Raw genomic sequence first — 23,942 nt, forward strand, 5'->3', positions numbered from 1 at the left:
ATGATAATTAATAATGTAGAGTAGATGTGTGATCGATCACCCACTACTGGACTCGGCTACTTTGCCGAGTGCCACAGACACTTGGCAAAGGCCGGAAAACACTCGGCAACTTCTTTGTCGAGTGTATCACTCGGTGAAGTGCACACGGCGTTTCATCTCCCGACGAAGCCGGCTTTGCCAAGTGCCGCATCTCGGGCACTCGGCAAACTTTTGCCGTGTGCCAAGCCGCACTCGGCAAAAAAAAGTAGAAACGGGACGGGCAAACGGGCGAACAGCAGGAACGGAACGGGCAAACGGGACGGTGGGTGGCGACTTTGCCGAGTGCCAGACACGTGGCACTCGGCAAAGATTCAAACTTCACCGAGTGCCGACCTGACAGCACTCGGCAAAGTACCACTCTTCGCCGAGTGCTGCCAGGTCGGCACTCGGCGAAGTTTGAATCTTTGCCGAGTGCCACACGTCTGGCACTCGGCAAAACTGCAGATTTCGCCGAGTGTCAAGGTAATTGCACTCGGCAAAACTTTTTCTAGAAAATAGAAAAATAGTTGCTTCGCCGAGTGTCAGGGTAATAACACTCGGCAAAACTTGCTTTTTTTGTTTATTATGTAATAACCACATCGATTACAAATAAAGCATATATATATTCCAGACATTTAATATAGCATATATACGGCACATCCATCACAAATATCACATAATAGCACAAATATCTCACGATACATAGCACGAATATCACAAATAGCACAAGTTCAACATCGATGCTATAAGTGTAACGTTCAACAAGCACAAGTCCAACAAGCACAAGTCTGTAGAACAAATACCATAAACTAGTCTAAATCAGCTCGGTGGCCACTGTGACGCCGCCGGTGCCGGTGAATGCTTGTCCGGAGGCTCTTTGACCCCCTCAATCGATTGATTCTGCAAAAAGAAATTGAACTAGGGTTACATATAGAGAAAATTGTAAGACTTCATGTCCCTCTTGATAGTATGACATTCCTAAACTCAATTTTAAAAAATAAAATATTAAATGAATTGCCGCTTTTCAACTTTCATATCCTTGACTTATCTCATCTATATATAAGCTGTTATACCTTATAATCATTCTTATTAAACACATTAGTCCCACAAGCATGTGTCATTAATCAACCAACCACTAAGTGGGTATAGATGTTCTATATGGGAGGCCAAAGACAGGATCTATATATAGCCAAGCTACGGCCTCTCACTACCGGACTCACAGGAGTAAATATGTATGCGCAAGCAAGTAAATAGATTCATACTCACAGGAGTGCCTGTAGCGCTAGGTGGAGGAAAGATAGAAGGAAAGCCTATCTGTAGCAGTGGTGGTGGAGGCCAGGGCACCACTGGCGGCGGTCGATAGTTGATCGACACGCCAAGACCTTCGAGGTAGGAGAACATGGTATGCATCTGTTGTTGCGCGGCCTGTCGCTCAGCAAAAAGCGCCTGCTCCATCCTCTGTCGCAAAGAGGTGTTTGCCGAGTGTCCCCATGCGGGCACTCGGCAAACAATAATGGCCGTGAAGGCGACCCCGTAGTAACGGGCATGTGCGGGCGTGTGCGGCGCACGTGACGCTGTTTGCCGAGTGCTGCCCACGTGGCACTCGGCAAAGATGGGTTTGGCGAGTGTCCAGATTTAGGCACTCGTCAAAGTTTGGCTTTGCCGAGTGTCACGTGGCCGGCACTCGGCAAAGTCTTCTTCCGCCGAGTGTCGTCTGTTTGCCGAGTGCTTTTTGGTAGGCACTCGGCAAATAGTAACTTTGCCGAGTGCTCGATATTCTGCACTCGGCAAAGCCGTCGGCACTCGGCATACGTCCGGTTTCCGGTAGTGACCTATGATTTCCTTCTAATTAGTTACCGCACTGATATTGCCTAATTTCGATCTTTCGTCAATTACATGGAGTACAATGTTCATCTTCAGTTTGGACTGATGAAAGATATGATGGCTAATTAAAAGGTGGTAAAACATGGAGATTGGTGACAGATATTGCAATCAATATAGAAACAAGTGAATGAAATTCCAGTTGAAACCATGCGTATTCTGTTTTGTGCACAAACATCGTGTAGTACTTGAAACTCCAGTCCAACGGAGGCAAACTGCAGGCGTTAAATGCGACTGCAGAGATACAGATTACAGAGAACGATGTTTAAGCATTTTTTGAGAGAATGTCTGAATTTTACAATCTGTTTTAGAGAGCATTCCATTAGTTTGACAGTGTTTACTCTTCTAGAACTTCCTATCGTAATTAACGATTTTCTTAGTATCTTCACTGGCATTATATGCAACATTAATATTACCATATTAAGTCTCGAGTCTCGACTGACTAATACAGTGTGTTACCTCTCTGAAGGGCAAGATGTCGATCATAGCACCTTAAGACTCTGATAGCATGGATGTGTACTGTGTTTCCTTCTGAAGGAGATTAGCAACCATCAGCCCCATCTCCTGACCTGAGTGGCGAGAATGAAGACACTGCATGAAGTAACACTCTTTTCACGGTGAACTTATACTGCTCTTGTTTTGAAGGCCTAGCTATATATATATTCGAACTGTATGTTCTCTAGCAGCAAGCGCAACAAATCATGCACAAACCTGCCTATCTTTTGTGCAGATCGACGGATCGTGAAGGTTATGCTTGACGCCTTTGCTGCTGTTTCCTGTGTTGGCTGTGAGCAGACAGGAGTTTAGAATTGTAGACAGGGATTCAAGTCATTTCTGATCACAAGCTATCCAATTTTGTTAGCTCTGTCCATGATTTCTCCTTCTCTGAAGAGAATCGTATGCAATTTTGTGATGGGTTTGCAGCTATTGGATTTACTTGTGGTTTCAGAGCTTGTAGGATATGCAGGGTGTTGTTGTTGCCCATATGATTGATTGAGTAATAGTACTGTTGCTGGGCAAAGGAATTTGCCCAGCCCAATGCAAACAGGACCAAAATGCAACCCACGGTTTGGATTTTGCTGAGTGGCTTCGTCGTTTAATCATTTCCCTTTTTTCCTTTCCCCAAATATACTTTTTGGAGCCGTGGCAAATGAACACCAAACACAAATGACAGCAGAATGTACATGAGCACGCTCATGATTTTCCTTCAGATATACGACCTTAGCAATTTTCATTATTATCGTAGCACTCATTGTAATTCAGCAAAGCCTCAAAAGCTCCTGCGTTATTCAAGTTTTGCTCCATAAGGGGGTTCAAGCCTTTTGCTGATACAGGATATACAATTCTGTTAGCTGCTCAACCCCTGATTTCTCTCTTTCTTTGTGACGAGTTGCATGCATGCGTGTACTCAAGTGTAATGGTGTGATGTTTTCTGTCAGCTGATGGATTTGGCAGTTTCAGAGCTTGTAGAATAGGGGTGTTGCCCGTATTGGTCATCCTGGTAATGGAATTGTTGCCAGACTTGGGAAAATCCCAGTCCAAACCGGATCAGTCCAGAGGGATAAATCTTGGGCTTCGTTCGTTTGAATCCAAAAAATCGATTAAAACACATATATTCCAACCTCTCAAAAACATGTGAATTATGAATGAAGGCCCGTGTTTGGAGTAGTTAGGGTGATGTGGCAATCACATCATCATTTTTGTCATATCATCTATGCATCTGGAGAAGGGAAGGTGATTGACGAAATGCTACCAGTTTAGGAACCAAATGTAGACATTTTTTTACAAAAGACAATCGTAAATCTAAAGGGCATGCACACCAAAGATCCAAGTTGTTGCTTCAGATGGCAAATGAACATCTGACACAAATGAAAACAGTTCAAATAGGTGCTGGATTTTCAGTCATCTGTATTGTCGCCATTGCATATACTTCCTCAAACGTAGTGAAACCGTGAAAACTTCTACAAGACAAGTTTTTCACCTTCTAGCTTAATCACTCAACAGTTCGTTGCAATTACATAGGCATTGAGGACAGTTTGATAATTTACAAAGTTATAACACAATACCGGGGAAAAAGGAGGAGGATCCAAACAGAAGGAAACTACAGGTAAACACCGAGGGTGCAGCATCTCAACACCCCAAACTACAACAAATACATCAGCTGAGAGCTTGGCCTTGCCAGAAGCTTCATTTTATCAGATGTTGGAAATCCCCGCTGGCATGTACTTGCTTCACCTGCTTGTCGTACTCGTCCTCGTCATCATATTCTTCCTCCTCCCCATCCTGGTCTTCATCCTCAGGTTTCTTTCCATCTTCTTGCTCGTCTTCCTCAGCCCAACCAAAACCAGCCACTGGAGTAGACAATTGGGCTGGTGTGCGGGCCTCCTCAACGATCTTCATGATCTCATCGACAGTTTGATCAGAGAAGGTGGGGGCACTGTTGTCCTTCTTGTAGTACTTCGCTTGCACAGCTTCTGTAAGCTCTCTGGGCAAGTTCTTCAGGAACCAGGGGTGGTTCCTAATCTCCCTAATGGTTATTCTCTGAAACAAAAGAGATGAAATGGCATTAATGTAATGGTAAACTATAATAAAAGATTGACGCTTTGCAGGGTTCACGGTCCAACAGTACCTTCGCAGGATTCGCATCGAAGATTCTAGAGAGGAGCTGTCTGCAATCTTGGGATATGTGTACATACTCTGGTATTTGGTATTGAATTGACACTATTCTCTGAAAAAGGATAAGGATGCATATAATATTCATCATTACAAGGTCCAAGAGCTCGGTATTTAGGGTCTCGTGAATGAGTGAAAAATTACCCCAATCGTCTTTCTGAAATTCTTAGGATCATCGGGATCCTCAAAAGGGTATGCACCAACCAGCATCACGTAAAGAGTCACTCCACAAGACCAAACGTCTGCCATCTGCAATACATGTTACAAAATATATATAACTCCATTGCAGGAAGAAGAACACAGACAACAACAATTTCAACGAAGCAGGTGTCCTTACTACAAAAGTCTACAAATCAAAACATGAGCTCAAAAAAGAAAAAAAAGGAAGCATGCTAAAAGACAACTGGCAACCACTAGCGGTTTATATGTTACAACATGAATAAACCTATGCTACCTGTACTGTATTATTGACCGCAGCTTTTGTTCTTAAACAAAAACATTTTAAGGAGATTTCTCCTAAGCATGTGCTAACATGAGTGAAAAGCATTATCCGTTGGTGAAGATATCTCTACCAATTACTTTAATTGTTCAACTATAGTAGAAGCAAAAGAACAACCACACATCATTTGGACCTGGTAATACAAACCTTGTACAGGTACAATAACACCAACAGATCAGTGAAATAGTATAAGGGTAGTTTTCAATTTTCTGTCACTTCATAAGATCAGGCATGACAAACCATTTACAACAATTTCTTGCCAAAGTAAGCATGGGCATATAGTAAGACACTCAGAAGATACAAATAGATTGGAAACAGGATAGGTGAAGATAAAGTAAATTCCACTACTGGAGAATACTAGAATTTTGGAGTAGCCCAAAGGCAAATCAGAGAAGTAGGCACCTTTGGAAAGTGGTGGGGCTATCGAATCTTCGGAAAAGCTTCTAGAAACCAACAATACAAAAATACTACGCGATGTCCATCGCTTAAACTAATCTCAGTGACATCCTATGGTTTCACTGGCAAAACACCTGTGTTGTAACCATTCTGACGGTATTTTTGCTTGCATTAAGACGGGTGTGAGCTTTATAACTCCAAAAAAACATTCTATGGTTTCTTTTTCACACGCAAAGGCAACAATTTTGTGCATGCTGGAAAGGAAATTTTGCAGGCAGTTGGCTATGACATCCCAAAAAGTAAGAAGGCAAGTACATTAATCATTGGTTAAACAGTATCTATATTGGGCAGGACATGTAATAGGTGACAAAAAGAAAGCAGATGACAAAGGAAAACAGCTCTGAAGGACCACAGACAACCAACGGGATATTCAGTCTAACTCTAACATGGTTACATGAAAAGATAAGGTCTGAGGGGCCCGAGATCATTGTACACATGAACTAGAGCAGGAAAAATGACAGGAAAATGGTCACGAAAGGGACATAAAGTATGGCACATGGGAACAAAATATGACTCACTAAACAAGCCCACGGGACATCTACACAATACAGAGATCATCATGAGCAAGGATTTCATTTCCTTTTAGTGGTTTTCCTTTCATAGATCCTCTAGAGAGATGAAAACGATATTTTGGAGTTTTGCCTCTTTTTTGAGAAAAGATTGCTGGGTCAAGAGTGCACCATAATACAAAGTCCACAAGAACTCTTTTATTAATCCTCACTTTAAGCAGATTGTTTAAATTAAGTATTGCAATATGAGACTGCATCAACAGAATCTCGTGCCTTTTTCTCGATCAAATCAAATTGTGATCATAGGTCATTACTCCACCAATGAGACAAGGACAAGACTCCAACATATAATCGAGTATGAATCCGATCACAATTAGAATCTATGCATGCAAGAAAAGCAGGCGTAACCCACCAGGGCAAAGTTTAACATCAGACAAGTTACGTGAAAAAAATGTCCCAGTGACATAGAATGAAGATTTCTTTAGACAAGCTGTCCCCCATGCTTCTTTGACAAAATTGTCAACACAAATAATTGTACTTGGAAGTTGGAATTTGGAATTTGGAATCTCCCTACAGAGATAGGGATAACACGCCAATCCTGGCGTGTGGGACCAGGACCACTCCCTGCCTACTAGACCTAAGGACAAAACCACTGATTAGGAAGGGTTCCAGGAGCCTGGTCCACAAGGCAGAAACTTATGCTGCACCGGGGCCACATGCCAATGCAAGTGGTGCTTTCATACACTGGGTCTAGGAATGCAAAGCAACTGTGGGACTACTACGGTACAGTCAGCGTCAGAGCCAGAGGGTATCAGACAGCAGACTGGCACAACACACAAGCACAAACAAAAGGTTTAAGAAAGAGTGCAAAGCAGCCTAGCTGCAGTGCTATAATTAAAAGAGATGAACATATCAGAGCACTGACCTTGCCGTCATATTCCCGACGTGAGAGCACCTCTGGAGCAATGTAAGCTGGAGTTCCGACCGTCGACTTAGGCTTCGAGTGCAGCAGTGATGACTGTGACAAAGAAACATTTTCAAAGAAAGGTGTTAGCAGCTGATTACTCTGCTCCAGCGAAGAGCACTTGTTTGTTGCAACATGTGGATTGAGTGATTTTTCTACAAAGCTGGAAAAAGGGTTCAATTTCACCTATCTTTCTTTAAGGCAATAAAAGGCACGAGTTCAATACGCAGTGTTGGCGTGAGAAAAGGCAGCACAGTTTCGTGTCAAAATTTTGGTCTTCCCAGCATGGCAAGTTAAGCAAGAAAGCGCTCTTTCTGTGTCCCTTTCAAAAGAAATCACATAAGAAAATAACGAAGGGGGATTACATTAAAAAAACTAGTACCTTGGAGTAGCCAAAGTCGCAGATCTTCAGGCGCGGCGCCGGGCTGCCATCCAGCAGCGTGTTCTCCAGCTTCAAGTCCCGGTGGCAAATTTGCTGGCGAATCCGAACAAAATTTGCAGTTGCGCACACCTCATCAGCATTTAATTTTATGTTCGTTGTTGCATAAAGAAAACGCTTTCGCTTTTACTTGGCTGCTGTTCTCACCATGAAGTGGCAGTAGCTGACACCGCAGATGAGCTGCTGGAAGAAATACCTCGCCTAGAGAAAAAGAAAAGGAATTATCACGTCAAGCCCAAACGGTTTTGGGGAAAAAAAAGGCAGAAGAGATTCTTCCGAGCCGCCTAAATTCGAGGAGGTGGATGATCACCTCATCCTCGCTGAACCTGCCGGCGCTGCAGATCCGGTCGAAGAGCTCGCCGCCGGCGGCGTACTCCATGACGATGGCGAGGTGCGTGGGCGTGAGCACGACCTTGAAAAAAAAAACAGAGAACACAACCCCCAAATGAATGATGAACACGCAGGTGGAGAACAAGACGGGGAGAAATCCTTCGCCGCCCGGAGGCAGCAGGAGGTCGAGCTCCGGGGAAAAAAAATCTCCCCCACTCCGCCCCGGCTCACCTCCTTGAAGCGGATGATGTTGGGGTGCCGCAGCGAGCGGTGGTTTATGATCTCCCTCGCCACATTCTCGTCAATCTGCGAAGCACAGAAAATTCAGACCGGGAATTCCGCGGGGGGAGGAGGCACGCACAACCAAACGAGACACAGGCCGGACCCCCGGCGCCCGCGCCGCACCTTGAGCCCCCGGGGGATGTACTTCATGGCGACGAGCTCCTTGGTCTCCCTGTTCCGCATGAGCCGCGCCACCCCGAAGTTGCCGGAGCCGAGGTCCTTGAGCAGCTCGTACCTCTCCATCGGAATCCCTGGCGAGGATCCGATCGGGCCGGGAGGCCGCGCGCGTGGGGAATTCGCCGGCCGCGGGGGGGTGTTTTGGCGTTGGAGAGGGAGGAGGTGGGGGGGAGGAGGGGAGGATTCGAAGCTTGACGAGGAGGCTTCTGCTTCGCGTTCGGTTACTAGTAGGAGTCAGCAGCAGCCAGCGGCCGGTTTGCTCTGCTCTGCTTCGCCTGTGCTTGTGCCTTCTCTCCGCGCCTGGGTTTGCGCGTGATTAGTATATTAATATAATAATAATAATAATAATAATAATAATAATATTTAAGAGACGGATTGGTTTAGGCGAATTGCGGGGGTAGTTTTATGCGGTGATTAGGCGATGTGGCGCGCTGTGTGTGCGTGCGCGGGGGATGGGATGTGGAGGCACGATGGTGATGCGTTGGATGCTCCCCCCAGATCTCGGTGCTGCCCTGTTGCTGCGACGCCCTTGGGTTTGCCGGTATTTGCGCTTGGGTCCTTGTCGAACTTACCTTCGGTGCGAGGCCATCGACGCCGGGCGCACCAGACCAAACCGCGGAATTCCAAGATTAGGAAAGCTCCTCAAGGGAGCCCGTATGCAAGGGGAAAAAAAAAAGAGAACAAGAAGGAAAATTATTGATAGCATCTCTGCATCTGATGGCAGTTTAGGTCGGTACGAATGGAATGACAAATGGTCCAAGCGCTAGTTGTGGCATCGGTGATCCAGCGCAAGCAAGAGGAGGCGGCAAATTCCTAAAAACAGAGTCCACTTTGTGCGGCGTCTTTTTGAGGACATGCCATTTTTCAATCTCGCTATATATCACAGGAAATCAACATGGTACTATCGTGTTGTACAAGTGCATCATCTATGAAAACTTTTCTTTCCTAATGTGTATCTCGCTGCAATTTAGGAAAAGCTCAACTAGAATTTCGCTTGAATGGGTATCAATCACCTATTGATGATTGCTACCCGAACATCGCCATGTCACCTTGGGTGTTATCTTTTTTTTTTGGAAAGTTACCTAAGAGATCACTGGCAACATATTAATTGTCAATTCAGGGGATTTTCTTTGTAGCAGCATGTGAGTACACTAGACATATCATATGCGGGAAGGTCTAGGCTTTTCCTCGGGACAATATCCATATCTACCAACTTCAAAATTCTCTTGTTGAAGTAGTAATACACTTTTTTTTCATACCTAATAATCAATCCTAACTTCTAACACTACAAGTCATCTTTGCTTTGCCGAAGCAACAACTGCAAGTTATCGCACGTTCCTCCAGGGGATCGGAAGAGCTTAATTCAGACAGGTGGACCATGGCCCCCCAGCCCAAGGCAAATCTCCACGGAAGGAAATCCTTATTGCAAACAGATGTTTAATGCTCGTTTGCATGTACTACTAGCCTCCCTGCTCTTTCAGTCAAGCTCCACCTCTGCTACTAAGGCCCTATTTATTTGAACTTTTGAAAGCTTTTGAATTACTAGCTTGTAGAATGTCTAAAAGCCGGATGCACCTGAAACTCAGAAGCTATAGAAAGCTCGTGGCAAGATGCTTCTAGCTTTCAAGAGCATTTGACCTTTGGAGATCCTCAAAGCCAATGATCCAAAAGTCAATCCAAAATTAACCAAAAGCTGAAACAAATAGGGTTTAACTATCGATGATTCACTTATATACGTACTCCAATGGGGAACGAATTATCCAATGAAAAAAATTAGCAGCTCAGCTTTCAACAGGAAAAAAAAACACACACACTAGCTTCACTTCACAGTGTTTTATTTTCACTGCGCCCAGATGGTGGAATGATACACCACTAGGGCTGGATATCAAGCCAGCTCGGCTCGTTATGGCTCGATTCGTTATAGCTTGTTATACAAACGAGCCAGAGAGCTAGCTCGGCTCGGCTTGTTAGTGGCTCGAGCTAGCTCGTTTGGCTCGCAAGCCAGAGTATAAAAATATTTACGTAGAGATGATAACCGTAAATCTGTAAAAAAAACACATCACATGCATATTTAAAGCGAAATAAATAAAATAATGTGAATTTTACAATGAAAAATATAAGTATGTTATCATCTATGATCATGATCAATCATTATTCGTTGATCGTTTCCACTAATTCATACAATATTTGTTATTTATCTTGGCTCGTTATGGCTCACGAGCCAGCTCGAGCTGGCTAATTATAAAGCGAGCTGTCTTGTTATAAAACGAGCTGACTCATTATAAAACGAGTCGAGCTCGAGCCGAGCTACTAACGAGCGAGTCTAGCGAGTTAGTTTTTCGGCCAGCCTTACACACCACCGTCGACGACCGAAGAGCAGCGGGCCCCTCAACGGCGGAGCCCGCAATCCAATTCCCGTGAGGAACGAGGGGCCGTTCCGCAAGACGGAGAGGATAGATAAAATCCGGAGGCGGGAGGAGTGAGGGGTCACGTGGGGGAGGGGAGGAGCGCATCGCGAGGGAGAGCGGCGCGCGTACGATGTTTGCGTTGCTTGCACCCCCCGCTGCCCGGCAATCGGCAGCTCTGACTTTTCAGGCCGGGCTGACGGCGACGGCTGCTCGCCCGCCACTCTCATCTTGCTCCTAATCTGCCTAGCATCTTCTTCTGTTCATTCCTCTTTTTTTCTTTTTTCTTTTGCTGTTTTTCTTCCTTAGCGAGAATCCCATCTTCTTCTACGCATTTAATTTAGCTTGCATATACAGCGAAGAAGAGGTTTCAGGGAGGCCATTCGTTTCTTTTTTGGGGGCCATGGAAAGAGGCAGTTCGTTTCGTTTTGGGGGCCATGGGAATTCGGCCTTTTTGTGACCGCATCTGTTTCGGTATTTGAAAACACTTGCTGATCAAATTTCATGATGGTCATTTAGTGAAACTTCTCCTTTCAAAAAAATTTAGTGAAACTTGGAAAGAGCACTGCTACCACAGCGAGAAGATATTTGTGCTCTGTTCCGTTCACGTCGGGTAGAGAACACGCTCATCCGGTCAAAGGAAGTGCCCGCTTCCGGCCACTTGTATAGTCTGGCTACCGTCAAAATTGCAGATTTGGTCATGAACTTCTACTTATTTGCTATTCTTCACTACGAACCATGCGTTCATATCCCAATTCCAATGAAGCATTCTAAAATCTGTCACCAGCCTATTACAATGACTGAAAACGAGACCTGTTCTGTTCAGCTGCATCGGATGGGTCAATTCTTATACAATTAGAAAAGCCAACGCTGGTCCAATCAAGATCGCTCATGTGTCTCCATGGCAAAAACATGAAAGCTACACAGTTCATGACCTGACAGAAAGGGGGGAAAAAGAAAGAATGAAAAAAACGCTCGCTCAACTGTGTTAATTCGCCTGGGGACCGAAACGTCAACTGCTCCAATACACGTGGGGTACCCGAGGGTCCAGGTTTTACAGCCACCGTATGTGACAGTTGCACCAAACCAAGTCCCATCCATACACTGATTTTCATCTGATTTGATGCTGGCCCCGGTGGTTAGCTACCGAATCACCCCCACGACATTCTGCTTCTTCTGTCCCATGAACACCGCTCGCTCTAGGTGCTACTACAGGCGGTCAAATCAGTTCACGTACATGCAGTGTCCGCGAAGAAAAATCTTCAGAATAAGCGACTCTGTTTTCAGTGCCATCCATCCATCACACTGATGGAACGGCGTGATGGTGCCGGGCCATCGTCACCATTTCAACAGACCCTCCAGGCCCAATCACTCCAAGACATGTATTATTTATGTTAGCCCCCAGCATCCTATTTCAAAAGAAAATGTTAGTCACCAGCACAACTACCAGATAAAAAAAAAAATCACTCCAATCTAGTGGTCTCTGCAACTGCAACTGCAACTGCAAGGTGAAAAGAATTACATGGTATCTGTCTATAATGCCCTATTCACATTTCAGGGTACAATCGAAGCGCAAAAGTCCTACGAGGATTATTACAACATTTACTGTGTTAGAGCATAACTATTGCTTGGGTGCAGCTGGTGGATTCGCCTTGTTCGCAGCACCACTCAAGGCAGCGCTAGCCTTACCGCTGGATGGTGAACTCAAGGCCACGCTAGCCTTACTGCTGGATGGTGGATTGGCTGCTCTGTTAGCACCATTCACCACCACACTAGCCTGGCCGCTGGATGGTTGATTTGCCTTGCTACCAATATTCACCACTGCGCTAGCCTGGCCGCTGTATGGTGGGTTCTTTCTGTTACCAATATTCACCACCGAGCTCGCCTGGCCGCTGCTGGATGGCAGATTCACCTTGCTAGCACCATTCACGGCCACTCTAGCCTGGCTGCTGGCCGGTACTCCAGAGCCAGTGCTGGGTTGCATCACTTGGTTGCCTTTTCCATTCGTGGCATGCTTCTTCAGGAGAGGGGCTTGAACACCAGCAGGAACAAGAGTAGTTGCCTTCCTTACTAGTGTCTTATTCGGTGCATTCGCATTGACTGTGCCAACAATGCCACGGGGGCTCCCAGCTGGGACTGGGTTCACTAAATGTGGGACAGAAGTTTTGGTTCTCTTCACGGTTGCTGGCACACCAGCTGATACAGGGTTGCCTTTCCCTACGTTGGGCACCAGCTTCACTTGATTCTTCTGGCTGCCAACAAGGCCTTGGGGTTGCGAAGAACTTCTGCCAGTGTTGCTTTTATCTAAATGATCTGTGTTTACAGCTCCTCCTTGAGAAGCAACATATTGATCAAACTCAAGCATGTCTTTATCCTTGGGATCTACCATATCAACCTTGGGATTTAATGTATCTAGCTGCTTGGCCTTGGGATCCACAGTTTCCGGCTGCTTTGCCTTGGGATCCACAGTTTCTGGCTGCTTTGCCTTGGGATCTGCAGTTTCTGGCTGGTTTGCCTTGGGATCTGCAGCTTCTGATTGCTTTGCCTTGGCATCCACAGTTTCCGGCTGCTTTGCCTTCTGATCGGCGATTTCTGGCTTTGCCTCGAGATCCACTGTTTCTAGCTGCATTGCATCTTCAGGGAACAAGTCATCTATAGTGATAACACAAAATGTAGAGTCGTCCTCCTTTTCCTCGCTGTCACATGAGACAGGCACTAGTGTGGTACTCAATGCTTTATTAGTTTCCAATGGATGTGCCCTGGCAGATGGCCCTGCAGGATTAACTATGGCAACCTCTGAAGCACCATGAACTTGCTCAGTTGCATGTGTGGTCAAAACTGAAGGACCAGACTTAGGGCCGCTAGTGTTAAGAGGTTCTAGATGCTGAGTGCTGCCAAGTTGTGTACCAGGTTCAACAACCACACTCGGTGCTTTAGTGCTTGAAGAAGGTTTTGAAGACCCTGTTACTTGAGATCTTATGTGCGCAGACTGTGCGACTTTTAAGAAGTTTGCGGCCGTTAAAGCTGGGGCGATTCGTCCACCAGCAGCAATAGCTGCTGCTTGTATTGAGGAAGGACCAATGATAGGACTTGGTTGGGGAGATTGCTTCTTACGAGTCTTATTTGAAGTATTTGCCGACTTTGGAGGTGCACGTTGGACAGGTGCTTGTTGCCCCTGAGGAAGTTGTGACTTGACTGGTACTTTCACAGGCAAAGGCATGGGAACTGGCACTGGGACCGCCGGTGCCGGTGCCGGCGCTGGTGCTAGTGCCGGGACCGGCAGTGCTGGTGCCGGTGCTGGTGAAGGGGCTGCTGCGGATCTTACTTCGGGTATCTTAGGAGCAAACACTGTAGACTTATGCTGAATGCCTAGTTGCTGAGCTCCTGCATGTACAGTTTTGAGTAAGAACCACAAGGCCAAGACTCTAAACAAAGCTTTAAAACAATGCTTGAGTTTGATAGTAAAGCATTGAAACATTATTCTAAAAGACCAGCTTTCTTGGCAAAGCATTAAAATTCTGTAAATACCTGGTCTTAGCATAGATGATCTACGTATAGGACCAACAGCAATTGAAAATGCCTTAAGAGCATCCTTTCTTTCCTCTGAGCTAGCGACAGTGGCATGTTTAGTGCTAGCAGGTTTGGTTGATCCTCCTGGACGCTTGCAGATTAGTGCCCACCTCTGAAAAGAACAGTATATACTTTAAAAAAAATGGCGGATAGGAATTCTCAAGGCGTCACCATTATAAAATTGAAACTCAAAGATGCATCAAAGAAGCCAACCAATTGGACCCATTAAGGATGTCAATACACTCTTGGATATAAAAGGCAGGTAAAGTTCTAATGGTGGGTCTGTGATTGGAACCCTGGTGTAAAAGGGGTATTGTTCAACAAAACACCAGATGCATGCATACCTGCCTTCTAACATCTAAGCATATTCAGTAAGTATGTAACCATAAGTTAAGATGGCTTCATGAATATAGTCCCAACACATGTAAACATGGGTAAGGTGTGACAGAATAGCGAACAGTTGATCACAACTGACAAGGAGAACATAGATCTTACCTGAGACAATTGATCAGGTGTCCTTGTATTATCAAATTTACATTTATGCAAAATATAATCCCAATTTCCTTCACCATACTTCTGTACACCAGCTGTTAGGTCCACATCCTCCTCTTTAGACCATGCTTTAGGCTTCTTTTTCTTTTTAGGAGGTCCATTTGGATCCAAAGAACCAGGAGAGAGCCCTAAATGGGATGCCTGTTTTGAGCTGGAAACAGGACCAGTAACGCTTGTTATACGTTGATTCTGAGCAACCTGTTTCTCAGATGGAACCCGCACTGTCTTTTCATTTGGGGTGTTCTGCACTGAAGCATCCAAATTAACACGTTGACCAGAGGCTTGCTCACGTGAAGATCCAGATATTAGTGCCTACAATATGTATTACATGATCAAGTGCCATTGTATGTATCTAATGTAACAAGAAATTAATTAAGAGTACAGATAACAGAACAAAACATGATTGCACAATACTTAACATTGCAAAACGACATAAAATACTAGTGAATCTCAAGGTTATGTGATCCTTTTGAGCACTACCCATCAGTGTTTTAAAGGCGACAAGGTGACCCAAGGCGAGCTGGGTACGCCTGGACGCCTAGGCAACACCTTTAAAACACTGCTACCCGTACAAGGAAACCATTTTTCCCAATAAACTAAACACAATAGTCATTTCATGTTGTTATGGATACAGACTTCTGGTTACAAAGCTTGACATATGCAAGCACTCAGTCAATCAGTAAACACTTTCAATTTAGTGGAACTTAAATCGAGTGAGATTGCTGAGGCATTATATGAGAACAACAACAACAACAACATAGCCTTTTTTCCCAAGCAAGTTGGGGTAGGCTAGAGATGAAACCCGAAAGAGAACCATTCTGTAAATAAAATGGAAGTCCATACATAACGAAAAGGATAAGCAAAGCTCATAGAGCTACCACAACAACAACAACAACATAGCCTTTTTTTTCCCACGCAAGTTGGGGTAGGCTAGAGATGAAACCCGAAAGAAATAAGTTCAAGGTTTAGGCACATTGATAGCTAGTCTCCAAGCGCTTCTATCCAAAGCTATCTCTTTAGAGATATTCCAATCCTTAAGGTTTCTCTTAACCGACTCATCCCACGTCAGTTTAGGTCTACCTCTACCCCTCTTTACATTATCGACCCGCTCAAGAACCCCATTACGCATCGGCGCCTCAGGAGGCCTTCGTTGGACATGTCCAAACCATCTCAGCCGATGCTGGGTAAGTTTCTCCTCAATTGGTGCCACCCCGACCCTATCCCGAATAACTTCGTTCCGGACTCTATCCCTCCTTGTGTGCCCGCAAAACCACCGCAACATCCGCATCTCTGCTACACTCAGTTGCTGGACACGTCGCCTTTTTGTAGGCCAACATTCAGCACCGTATAACATCGCCGGACGAATTGCTGTCCTATAGAATTTGCCTTTTAGCTTTTGTGTCACTCTCTTGTCACAAAGGATGCCAGAAGCTTGCCGCCATTTGAACCAGCCAGCTAAAATTCTATGCCTAACATCTTCATCAATGTCGCCATCCTTTTGTAGCACCGATCCTAAATACCGAAAAGTATCCTTCTGGACCACCACTTGCCCATCTAGACTAACGTCTCCCCCATCATGCCTAGTCGCGCTGAAATCGCACATCATGTACTCGGTCTTGGTCCTACTAAGTCTGAACCCTTTCGACTCTAACGTGCGTCTCCACAGCTCTAACTTCATATTAACACCTGCCATACTCTCGTCAACTAGCACCACATCATCAGCAAAGAGCATACACCAAGAGATCTCACCTTGTATATCCCTTGTGACCTCATCCATCACTAAAGCAAATAAATAAAGGCTCAATGCTGACCCCTGGTGTAGGCCTATGTTAATAGGAAAGTAAGTGGTGTTGCCATCACATGTCCGGACAAACGTCGTCGCATCCTTGTACATATCCTTAATAAGGGTAATGTACTTAGTTGGGACTTTATGCTTCTCCAAGGCCCGCCACATGACATTTCTCGGTATTTTGTCATATGACTTCTCAAGGTCAATGAAGACCATGTGCAAGTCCTTCTTCTGCTCACTATATCTCTCCATCAACTGTCGTATTAAGAAAATCGCATCCATGGTTGACCTTCCAGGCATGAACCCAAATTGGTTTTGGGTCACACTTGTCACTCTTCTTAGGCGATGCTCGATAAACCTCTCTCAAAACTTCATCGTATGGCTCATAAGCTTAATCCCACGGTAGTTAGTATAACTTTGAACATCGCCCTTGTTTTTGAAGATAGGTACTAATATACTTCTCCTCCATTCTTCCGGCATCTTGTTTGACCGAAAAATGAGATTAAAAAGCTTAGTTAACAATACTATTGCTCTATCTCCTAGGCATCTCCACACCTCAATGGGGATACCCCATCGCTTTACCTCCCTTCATCCTCTTTAAAGCCTCTCCGATCTCTACCTCCTGAATTCTCCTCACAAAACGTCTGTTGGTATTGTCAAAAGAGTCATCTAACTCAAGGGTAGGGCCTTCACTCTCCCCATTAAACAACTTGTCGAAGTACTCTCTCCATCTATCCATGATCTCCTCATCCTTCACTAGCAGTCGATCTGTCACATCTTTAATGCATTTGATTTTGTTGATGTCCCTTGTCTTCCGCTCGCGGATCCTAGCCATCCTATAAATGTCCTTCTCCCCTTCTTTCATGCATAGCCGCTGATACAGGTCAACATACACCTTACCGTTTGCTACACTCACAGCTCGCTTTGCAACCCTCTTCGCTAATTTATAGCCCTCGATGTTGGCTGCACTCTTGTCAAGGTGGAGACGCTTGAAACACTCATTCTCCTTAATAGCCCTTTGCACCTCGTCGTTCCACCACCAGGTGTCTTTCCCCTCCTGTTTGCCTCCCCTACTCAAGCCAAACACCTCTGAGGCCACCTTCCGAACATATGTTGCCATCTTTAGCCACATATCATCTGCGTCTTCTCCTTCTTACCAAGACCCCTCACCTAGCATCCTTTCCTTAACCGCTTGTGCCGCTTCCCATCTAAGCTTCCACTATTTTGTTCTCGCAATCTTGGCACGTTTGTCCCGGTGGACACGTACCCGAAGACGAAAGTCCGCCACCACAAGCTTGTGTTGAGGGACAACACACTCCCCAGGTATCACCTTACAATCTAAGCAATCACGTCTATCCTCCCTCCTAGCAAGGATAAAGTCGATCTGGCTCGAGTGTTGTCCACTACGAAACGTCACAAGATGGGATTCCCTCTTCTTAAACACGGTATTCGCTATCAACAAGTCGTAGGCTAACGCGAAGTTCAACACATCCTCCCCCTCTTGACTCCTGCTACCATACCCAAAACCCCCGTGCACTCGCTCGAACCCTACATTAGTCGCACCCACATGGCCGTTGAGATCTCCTATAAAGAGTTTCTCGCTGGTAGGCACGGTACTAACCATGCTATCTAGATCTTCCCAGAACTGCATCTTGATGCTCTCACAAGGCCTACCTGAGGGGCATAGGCACTGATCACATTCAAAACCGAATCTCCAACTACCAAATGGATTAGGATAATCCGGTCGCCTTGCCTTCTAACCTCTACGACTCCATCCTTAAGGCTCCTATCAATCAAGATGCCTACACCATTCCTACCCGGAGTTGCTCCTGTGTACCAAAGCTTGAAGCCAGTATCCTCAACCTCCTCCGCCTTTTGGCCCTTCCATTTAGTCTCCTGAACGCATAGAATATTTACACGTCTCCTAATTGCTGCATCAACTAGCTCTCACAACTTACCCATTAGGGACCCTACGTTCCAGCTACCTATACGAATCCTAGTTGGCTCGGCTAGCTTCCTTACCCTTCGCACCCGTCGAGGGAAGTGCGAAGACCCTTGCTCATTTTTCACTACACCCGGGCGTAGATGTAGAGCGCCATTCAGGTGACGACCCGACCCTTGCTCACTTATCATCGTACCCAGGTCATAATACGACGTGCCCTTGGGGGATGGCGACCCGGCCTTTGCCCATTTATCACCACACCCGGGTTCCGATGTAGCGCGTCGCTAAGAGGGTTATGCCCCAACGAGTTTTTTGTGAGTTTCAAATCCATTAGAGTGGCTATTTTTTATGCTGGTTTGCCAAAACCTAACGCAACCCTCCTCCTTTACCCAGGCTTGGGACTGGCTATGCTGAGACGACTCAGGAGAGAGAGTCTTCTAGTCAGCATAGGCGGAATTCTCACAGAGCTACAGAACTCCCACAAGAACTCAATTTTTATTCACAAAAAAAAATGCAAATTTCCTTTCTATAACAAACTAACAAATATATTTAACCAAGCTTTTTAAGGTGTCGCCTAGGCATTGAACGGAAAGCTGCAATAGCGAAAAAGGGTATTGCGCGCACAGGAAAAAAGCACGCCAGGATGTGCACAGGTGGGAAATCACATTCTTACACCTCATGTGAGGCCGCGATCCATCCAGCAGCACACCAGTTGAGAGACAGGAAGGCCAGAGCGGAAGGGGAATTGTGCGCCCAGGGGAAAGAGCTGTGTGATGCTGAGCAGGGAAAAAGATGGGAACTGCCCGCGCGGGAAATTGTGTGCCCACACCTCCTGCGAGATCTTGACCTGTTTGTGCAGTGCGCCAATCAGTGGAGAGGGAGGGAAAGAGACGAGAGAGGGGAAAGAAGAGGCCGATAGGGCAGCATCACCTGGAATCCTTGCTGGTGGCACGCTGCCTTACGGCTTCTGGTTAGTTTATTTATCTGTGCTTGTATTAAGGATTGTGATCTGTGCCCATGTTTTCCGCTGTTCCATCATAAGTTAAGATATGTATATAGTGTTGCCTCACCACACATCTTAAATGCATAGGTGTCTGGAAGGGGGTGGGTCTCCTTACCTCCTTAAAACCATGGATTCTATTGCCCTCTAATAGCTAGTGAAATAAGGTGGAGCTTTATGTTCCAGTTGATAATGAAGCATCAATCATAATCAAGCATTTCAAGGGTCAACGTTGTGTATCAAATATCAATCATAATCTTGAGCAGACTCAGACTGAGAGTTATACGTCTGTCAAATAACTAAAATACTAATACTAAATATAAACCAGAATACCCATTGAGTCATCCAAATCAGGGATCGAGGCCAAGTGCTAGAGGGGCTGAAGCATCAGACAAGACCGTTTGGTCTTTAGTAGGTATATGTAACAGCATCCCACCTCCCATCTGACCTTGCTCCTTTCACAGGCTCACATCCCATGCCAAGCACACACCAATAGCCCACATGTGCTGCAAGCAGCACCATTTCCCACCCTGCTCCTCACCCTAATCACCTAACTAACGTGGCATGCTACCTGCAAACCAACCTCTTGCCGCCACCATCGAGCGGCCGCTCCCACACTGGTTGTCTAGCATGTGTCTGCTTACCTGAGTATGATATGTGCCTCCACTCGTGACTGCCTCTCATGGGATGCTGTAAGAAGGTAGGATGCGTATAATGTGGTCGATGTATTGCATTGAGCCCCTTGGGCGGTATATATAGAGTACAGAGACTTGGGGGGCAAGGCACCTCCCCGATACATATGGCAGTCCGGGATTACATATCGTAACCTACCAAATATACTCTAACATCCCCCCGCAGTCGTAGCGGTAGCAACACGAACGGTCAGACTGGAGAACAATGGAGACGTATCCCCCCTGCAGTCGGAACTCCGGTGCGAAAGCTTTGACTGGAGACTCATGCAGATGATAGCCCTTTAGTGCCGTAGTAGCCGAAGTCGAGGTGGACGTGGTCGAAGCCGTGGAGGGGGCGCGGGTCGAAGCGTCGTCGAGGTGCTCGAGTCCACAAACTCAGCAGCTTCTTGCCGAAGACAGCAGCAGGACGGTGCGGCGGATGACGATGGTAGACGGCGCAGTTTGCGACTTAGGTCACGCTCAGGACAGGGGTGACGACGGCGCAGGTTGCAGCAAGTGTCGCGCTCAGATCAGGGGTGGCGACGACATCTTCCTTCAGGAACATCGGCGGCGATGTCCGCGCGAGAAAGGCTGGAGGCGCGGAGGCGGATCGAGCGCCTGCTTGACGAAGACCGGCGGCGAGTGGCGCCACCGCCTGAAAAAAGCGACGACACCGGTAGGGTGGCTTGATCACGAACGTCGTCGCTGCAGCCTGGAAGGCGCAGCAACAACCTCGTCTTTCGGGAGGATCGACGATGAACGGCAACGAACGGCAGGGCGACGCAAACCGATCTTAGATCGGAAAAAGGGAAAATCAGCAGCAGCATCAAGACGAACCTGCGGGTACAATCTTGGGTGCACCAAGTAATGCCTCTCCAAACCTTATCCTCATCCGCCTGTTGGCCAGAGGACAAAGGAAGGGGCAAAAACAGAAGGGGCAAGACCCGAGCGGCCTCTGCTCCAGCTACGGGGTGGACCGGCGGCCCCCGGGCCGCCCTCACAGCCGCATCCTCGCGCACAAGGCGGCGGCGGAAGCGGCGCTGAGGACGAAGGGGACGCAGGCTTGACTGCGCGGAGGAGAGAGCCGGCGATGGAAGGCGGGAGGGGCGAAGCCCCTGGGCGCTGCGGCCCGGCGGCGACGTCGATCGGCGGTGCGGTGGCCCGCCGGCCCCAATGGCGCAGTGGCCTGGCGTCCCCGCGGTGGTCCTCCGCAGCCACGCACTCGCGCTCATGGCAGCGGTGCGGCGGCACTGGTAGGAGTCGGGGCGCCTGGCCTGATGCGCGGGAGGGGCGGGCGGATCTGGATGCGGAGCCGAGAGGGAGGACGATGCGGAGGCATGCAGGCCCAGTGGCGCCCCCATGGCGATGTGGTACCTGACGGGGACGTCGAGCGGCGCCGCCATGGGGCGGCCAGGGAAGAGGTAGGTCCTTCTGCTGTGCTTGACGACGACGGCGGCGCGGATCAGAGGGATCCGCGGCGCATCCTAGGAGGGCGCTGCCCCCGGCGGAGATCAATCTCGATCTCCCCAGGGGCGCGCGGGTGCAGCAGAAGCGGCGGCGCGGCTAGGGTTAGGATCTCGTAACCTAGGCGTCTGATACCATGTAGGAAAGGTAGGATGCGTATAATGTGGTCGATGTATTGCATTGAGCCCCTTGGGCGGTATATATAGTGTACAGAGACTTGGGGGGCAAGGCACCTCCCCGATACATATGGCAGTCCGGGATTACATATCGTAACCTACCAAATATACTCTAACAGATGCAACCCTGCCGTATATCTTGCTGCCAGGCATCGCTGCCAACTACTGGGCGTAAGTGACCAGTGCATACCACTCTGCTCAATAGACTCCAATCCAATTTAACTACCACAAATACACCTCTAGACTTCAGATTTGTTCTTGATATATGAATTTAAAAATTCGCATTTAATTTGATGGAACTAAAGTCGGGCTTCTGGATAGAGATTGTAGTAAAAGATATGATTGAGCAAGCTAATCGCTATAGCACAAACACTTTATTAATTGGATACTTGATCATGGTAAAGTAAAGCATAGAATGCCAATCCAAATGTAAACAAACAGGCACCTCACCCTCATCCTGGACATTTTGCAGCAATGAATTCAAATGAAAACATGTAGAGCAAAAATACAAAACAATGTTTGACATCTTAGATTCAAAAGGGTCATCCTATTGTATGCTTTTTCAAAAATAAAAAATGATACCTTGGCTAATGCAGAGGCCTCAGATAAAGCTTCATTGGTCGGGTTAGGAACTGGTTCAATCTCCAATTCCAGGTCACTGTCATCTCCCTACCATGGTCAAGCAGGTGAACATAAGAACCATCACTAGTACAGACTGAATTCCTTGGCGTGCTACCTTAAAACCCCGACAGCCGCTACAAGAATCCTAGCTCTATCACGGGCACCTTACAGGACAATCGAAAGGGGCAGCCGAATTCAGGCTTGGAGGAGCGGGTACGGCTACGAACCAGAGGCTGGTCGGCGGCATCGACGGTCTCGTCGAGGTCGTGGTTGTAGGCGAAGTGGCGCCAGAGCATCTGGTACTCGCGCGCGGAGGTGATCCCCGTGGCCGACTTCCTCACCACCGCCCTCCAGTCGATTCGCCTGCCCTCCGCGTGCTGCGCCACCTCCTGCAGCGCTGTCAGGATCGTCCCGGGCGCGTACCTGCGGGGCGGCGCGGTGAAATAAAACCCTAGCCCGGAGCGAGCCGCCCGGCGGGTGGGGCGGGGGGACGGGCCGGGGAGGAGGATGAGGACAGAGGGAGGGAGGACGGACCTGTTGAGGAGGAGGTAGACGTCGTCCTCGGAGAGCGCGCGCTTCCGCTTCCCCTTCCCCGCCCCCGCCCCCGCCGCCGGCGCCGGCGCCGCCATCCCCGACAGGTCGGCGCTTGGTGGGGCTGCAGCTATTCTGTTCCTTTTCTCTCCTCACTTCCCGTTTTATTTTGTTTTGGGATTAGTTGAGATTCAGCGCAAAGACAGGGGGAGCAAATCGTTTGCGAGGAAAGAGATTTTAATTTATATAACACAAAAAAGGAAAAGGAAAGGAAAACATTCATGTGCTCTGGTTGTCCGAGGCGTTTAAGCCCAGGCCGGCCCATACGAGTCGTCCAGTTTAGGCCGTAGGGCCTTGAGAAATGGTTAAATAGTGTCGTAAGGAGAGGCTGAACATCAATTGGTTCCGTAGTGTAGTGGTTAGCACTCCAGACTTTGAATCTGGCGACCTGGGTTCGAATCCCGGCGGGACCTTTTTTAAAAAATTTTATTTTTCTGAGCTCCTAGTTTAATAACTCTTTGACGGTTCAGACTTACCAAGCTCGTTTTTTTTTCGAATATAATGTAGATTTATCGATTTTGTTACTTCAGATTCAAAAGATTATACGCTAATACACGTAACACTGATTAGTCAGACTTACTAAAACACACGCCAAAGTTTTTTTTTTCTCCCAGAAATCTATAAGAATGGAACTGTCCTGTGAAATTCCTAAACCCTCACGGGAAGATTGTTAAAGCATAGAACAGGGCTAGGGCCTGACCATTTGTCACTCATGCTGTTTATACTCGTCATGGAGCGCCTGCTGATGTTGAACAAAGCAACCTGGGGCAGGGTTTTGCTAACACCGATCTGTAATAGGAGAGCCGACCTGAGCATAAGCATGTGTTGACGATGATGCAGGAATACTTCTTAATCCAGTCAAACAGGAGGTCAACACTATCAAAGAGATACTATACTAACCAGCATTAGGAAGGCACCTGGCCTCATCACAAA

The 23,942-nt window shown here is 47.0% G+C and overlaps 2 protein-coding genes and 1 non-coding gene across 4 annotated transcripts; 1 reads left to right on the forward strand and 2 right to left on the reverse strand.

Annotated features, from left to right (window-relative positions):
• Nucleotides 1-3,775: 3,775 nt before the first annotated feature.
• On the reverse strand, nucleotides 3,776-8,523 carry LOC120704316 (serine/threonine-protein kinase SAPK7-like). Its single transcript, XM_039988665.1, has 9 exons — nucleotides 8,175-8,523; nucleotides 8,001-8,075; nucleotides 7,750-7,851; nucleotides 7,587-7,640; nucleotides 7,383-7,475; nucleotides 6,962-7,054; nucleotides 4,717-4,821; nucleotides 4,529-4,627; nucleotides 3,776-4,440 (listed from the first exon to the last, which is right to left on the reverse strand). Exons 1-9 carry the CDS (start codon nucleotides 8,292-8,294, stop codon nucleotides 4,087-4,089), a joined length of 1,095 nt encoding a protein of 364 aa, XP_039844599.1. The 5' UTR covers nucleotides 8,295-8,523; the 3' UTR covers nucleotides 3,776-4,086.
• A 3,478-nt stretch (nucleotides 8,524-12,001) lies between these two features.
• Nucleotides 12,002-23,122, reverse strand: LOC120704321 (flocculation protein FLO11-like). Of its 2 annotated transcripts, XM_039988684.1 has the most exons (7): nucleotides 22,953-23,122; nucleotides 22,646-22,841; nucleotides 22,380-22,466; nucleotides 14,699-15,067; nucleotides 14,162-14,315; nucleotides 13,932-14,017; nucleotides 12,002-13,886 (listed from the first exon to the last, which is right to left on the reverse strand). In XM_039988684.1, the coding sequence occupies exons 1-7, from the start codon at nucleotides 23,045-23,047 to the stop codon at nucleotides 12,255-12,257; spliced, it is 2,619 nt and encodes an 872-aa protein (XP_039844618.1). In that variant the 5' UTR covers nucleotides 23,048-23,122; the 3' UTR covers nucleotides 12,002-12,254. The 2 variants fall into 2 exon arrangements, with proteins under 2 accessions (XP_039844618.1, XP_039844610.1); XM_039988676.1 differs by having other exon boundaries at nucleotides 12,002-14,017.
• Nucleotides 23,123-23,350: 228 nt separating this feature from the next.
• On the forward strand, nucleotides 23,351-23,422 carry TRNAQ-UUG. The gene has a single exon. It is a non-coding gene; the product is annotated as a tRNA-Gln (tRNA).
• Nucleotides 23,423-23,942: the final 520 nt, after the last annotated feature.

The sequence above is a fragment of the Panicum virgatum genome, chromosome 1K (genome assembly GCF_016808335.1).
Source record: "Panicum virgatum strain AP13 chromosome 1K, P.virgatum_v5, whole genome shotgun sequence".
Taxonomy (NCBI): domain Eukaryota; kingdom Viridiplantae; phylum Streptophyta; class Magnoliopsida; order Poales; family Poaceae; genus Panicum; species Panicum virgatum.